We start from the raw sequence: 4,667 nt of genomic DNA, 5'->3' as shown, positions 1-4,667 counted from the left end.
ATTGAATAAATTAAATTGACATGAATAACCCGACAAAATTTGTTTGGCAATTGAATAATGCTTTTTTAATGTTGCATTATGTTTTCTTTTTTTCTTTTGAAAGATCCATCATGGTAAAATATGTAAATTACACCTCATAAATATCAAAAATAATATGTAATCGTTTATTTTTTTAAATTTATTTCATGTTGGTTTTTGTTTCATAAACATACTCAAAACAATGATTGTAAAGAAAAAAGAAAAGCATATAGAATTGAAGTAAAAATGATTTGGGTTAACATGAATGAGTTTCTGCATATGAAATTATTGTAATAATAAATCCATAAAAAAGTGATAGATGGGTAGTCTCAGATAAAATCATCCTCTCTATAAGTTTCTGGAACCAAGAAATTCAATTGATTATGGCTTTCTTCATGCTCCAAGCGTTCAACTTTGAAATCTCCACGGCTTCACTTCCATTGTTGAAAACATACAAGTGGGCTGCGTTATTAATTGCCAATGTGGGATAAACTCTAGCTGACATACATGCTTTGCCACCCCCACCAAAGCTCTCTACTATTGAATGATCAATCTGTAAAAAAAAAGTGATTTGATTTTCAAAAACTGATCCCATTTTCCAAACCCGGAAAGTTTGGGGTTCTGCAAAAGTCCAATCCCTTTTTTCAACAATGGTGTCCCCAAGTTTTCCACTTGATGATGATAGGGGGCCTAGTGCCATATTTGTCATACCTCTTTCACCATAGGCGTATACATATTTGTTAAATGAAACAGACATGAACAAGTGTAATTACGGATAGAGTACAAAGTGCTCAAGTACTTTAGTGTTTGCTATATACATAAGTAATATAAATGAACTCACCAAACTCCTCAATGACAAGCTTTGATGAAGAGGGTCCACATCCAAGAAAGCCCCATAGGTGGTCTTGTCATTGGCTTTTAGGGAGGATCTGTCGACACAAAAACAGAGAAGTTGAGGTTTTGGCAAGCATGGGTGCAATTTGAAAAGGTTTGAAAATGGTTGAGTGTGTAGGTGGGGCCGACCTGCTTTGGTCACTGCACATGAGCACCACGTATTTGTTTTGGCCTTTGAATATTCTAAAGAAGACCGCCGTGTTCTCAGTTAAGCCTTTTGAAGCTAAAACTAGCAACCCAAATGGACCAACACCGCCTTTCACTGATGCACCCTTTTGGCTGCATAGTAGCTGTGGGTTGGTCCAGCTTGGGTTTAACACTTCAGCTTTCTCAAAGTCAGATATCTTGTATGAAATGTCAACATCTGCCTGTATCAACACGAAATTCAAAGAGTATTAAACATTGGGTTTGTGGAGGAAATTTACATGTTGACTTTAGCATTTATTTCTTTTACCTGTGAAGCAGTAACCCCAGAAACTTCAACAACCGATCCTCCCTTGAGCAATCTGCTGGGTAAGCTTACGTGGTTTGTACGTAGCTTTTGTATTTCTGCTACCGGCCACTGTATCAATTGTTTTCCAGATTTATCCAGCCAAACTTGCCTAGGAATTGCCTGCAAAGTCAACGTCTCATCACATCTTATACAAGATTTATCAGCAAATCAAGTTAAAGGAAAAAAAAAAACTTACGTGAACTCCCGCCCATCCTTTCTTGATATCATCAGCGACGCTGGATGATTCGTTCAACCAACCGCATAAGATTCTCCTGTTTTTGATACTGTCTAAGAATGTCTTGGAAGCATAATATTTTCCATAATCATATCTCAAGCCTGAATCATTCTCTACGGATCCCTTGTCTGGTATATAGATGTCCTTCAAGCTATCATATGAGCCAATAGTGTAAAGATCATGCTTTGTGTCATCTAAGCTGATCTTAAGGACATGCTTGACATATGGACCATTAAGAGAAGTGTCGACACCGTTTTTGCCACTGACAGGAACGGGGTAAAAGTCAGGGCATTCCCACATCCCGGTGTCTTTAGCTGAATGCAAAGGCATAGGGGCTTGGACCCAATTCACAAAGTCTTTGCTTTTGTAAAGGATGACTAAGCCCTGGCGGTCAATCTTGCTTCCAATGATTACCCTCCATTTCTTGTCAGGGCCTAACCAAGCAGTGGTGGGATCTCTGAAAGAACTTGCATTAATCTGGTTTTGGGCAGTGGGTTGCATCAAAGGGTTCTTTGGTGACTTCACCCATTCTCTGAGGTAAGGATCGGATAGATTCTTGGGGACGGCAAGATTCTGGACTTGGCTGTTTTTGGTGTCAATTCCGGTGTAAAGCATGGCTGGTTTGCCCCCGGGGAGGATTGTGGATGAACCGGACCAACAACCATTAATATCAGATGGTTGGGAGGGAAAGATAGCTGGCTCATGAGGGGTCCAATTCACAAGATCTTTTGATGTAGAGTGAGCCCAGACAATGTTGCCCCACACTGCACCTTTTGGATTGTATTGGTAGAATAGATGATAAAGTCCCTTGTAAACCATAACCCCTGTAAAAAATTAGCAGAGCAGTAATTTAGGCATTTTTAATATATTATCTAAAAATATCATATGAATCTAGGAATAAGGCACTAACCATTAGGATCTGTTCATCAAGAGGCAGCCATTTCCAAATGACATGGAACCGGAAGACACAAAGTTAGACATACAATTTATAAAAAAAAAAAAGAAAAAAAAAGAAGACAAAACTTGAACATGATATAATAAAGTTAGACATGTATGTATATACCATTTATCCAGTTCTTGGGAGGTTGAAAATGAAAGCCAGTTCTGTAAGGTTGATCTGTAGATGCGGCAGATTGAACAGTTTGAAGGTTTCTGTAAACATGATGTGAAGCTTCAAGTTCCACAATCCCATGGCTAAGAAAGAGAGCAAAGAACAAAAACAACCCAACACAAGAGTTAGCCATGTTGTGCAAAAGTGGATGAGAACTAAAGCCTTCAATTATCAAAGGTATATTTATAGAAGGAGAAAATGCATAATTTGGATAAGTTTTAATATTTTTTTAATATAATAAAAGAAAGAAAATTCAAAGCTTCCATCAAAAAGGTTTGTTGGGAGAAATAAGAAAGAAGTTGCTGACATTTCCACACTATATTTTATGTAGAAATAAGAAAAAGGACATCAAGTTGTGACTAATATTATTGTGGAAATTTATTTCCGTTTAATATTCTCATTCTACACTACTCACTGTTTCATCGGTTGACTATATGATTCAAAGATTGCATCCATATTTTGATCAAAAATCAATTACATTATCAATTTGTGTATGTCTAAACCAATGGTGGGAGATTTAGTTCAATCTTTGGTCTTGGTCAGCTGAGAAAAATACCAATGCCAAAACCCCACATTTCAAATCTTCCTACAATAAGAGGTGCATACCTTAAAGTATTGAGACAAGTTTATTCTATTACAAGATTTACAAATCTAACTCAATTGTAAATATAAAATATTTTGGTTCACCCATATCGTGACACTAACTCACGATTCATGACAACGTCATGATAAATAATTGTAGTACATTTTGTATTATTAATCTGGTTTACTCACAATTTAATCTATTTTTTAATTTTAATATTGTAAATATTTCATGTATTATTATGATTAATTAGTTTCAAGCTATACTATATATTCATTATTTATTGGACGTTATTTTAAAAATTTCTAAAAAAGATTTATATAGAGAAGAATAGCACTCCCTAATATTTTCATTTTATTTCTTACATTAACTTAACCCCAAATAAGAAAAGGATTCCAATCTAAAAAGTAAGTATAAAACTATGTTAATGTTTGTAGTTAAAATGAAAGTAATTTCAGCTTTTTTGGTTGCATAAAATTCTATGGGATAAGGCTATTTATTTCTCGTGATTGTGTACGAAATAAATGCCACTTGCCTTGGTGCCTGGGTATTCCACGTGATAAATAACATCGACAACCCATCAACTTCCCAATTAACATAAATACTTTTATATTTGTCTTTCTTTCTTTTCTTAAAGTTGATATCTTTGCCTTGGTGCATGGAAAACACGACTGCATAATTTTTAATTGAGCTTGAGTTTCTCGTAATTTCATATTTTAAACTAAAATTATATTCTTTGGATTTCAAACAGTTATGTTATTTTATAATCTCACATTTTCAAGTAGTATTAAGATATCAAAATACAGGGTAATTCCAAAATCTAAATCCAATTTGAAATTTTGGATAAATTTACTTTCTTAATTCAGTTTTGTCGCTGAAATCTGTAATTTAAAAGTTTCTCCATTTTTTTTGCAAGTTGTTTTCTCTCCTTTGTTTCTCGTTTATAGAGAAATGGTCACTGTGTAAGTTTTTTTTCTTGGGGTTTTTATTGTTTTCTAGAGTTTTTAGGGATGAAATGGGCAATTTGTAGGTTTTTTTTTTCTAAGATTTTTCTTTCCTTTCTTGTTTTTAGGTTTTATTTTGATTTTCTTTCTTGAATATTCTGATTTAATTTTTACCGTTGACTAGGAGGTAAAATATAGATACTCCATTGATCTGGATTCATTTTATTGTCAATCCCTATTTTGGGGTTGATTGGTTTTGGGTGATTAAAGTTTGGTGTTATGGATGAACTAAAGATTAAATTGGAGGTCTCCAAAGGGGATCTACATAAGGCTACTCAATTTACATTGACTGGTAAGATTCATGCATCTAAGGTGTTGAATAGAAGAGA

General features: G+C 34.6%; 1 protein-coding gene across 1 annotated transcript; it reads right to left on the bottom strand.

The window, feature by feature from the left end:
• Positions 1-224: 224 nt before the first annotated feature.
• Positions 225-2,912, bottom strand: LOC105787995 (beta-fructofuranosidase, insoluble isoenzyme CWINV1). Its single transcript, XM_052625751.1, has 6 exons — positions 2,551-2,912; positions 1,602-2,464; positions 1,367-1,525; positions 1,042-1,280; positions 860-947; positions 225-571 (listed from the first exon to the last, which is right to left on the bottom strand). The coding sequence occupies exons 2-6, from the start codon at positions 2,457-2,459 to the stop codon at positions 392-394; spliced, it is 1,524 nt and encodes a 507-aa protein (XP_052481711.1). The 5' UTR covers positions 2,460-2,464; positions 2,551-2,912; the 3' UTR covers positions 225-391.
• Positions 2,913-4,667: the final 1,755 nt, after the last annotated feature.

The sequence above is a fragment of the Gossypium raimondii genome, chromosome 2 (assembly GCF_025698545.1).
Source record: "Gossypium raimondii isolate GPD5lz chromosome 2, ASM2569854v1, whole genome shotgun sequence".
NCBI lineage: Eukaryota > Viridiplantae > Streptophyta > Magnoliopsida > Malvales > Malvaceae > Gossypium > Gossypium raimondii.
This window is presented reverse-complemented; position numbering and strand designations above follow the sequence as displayed.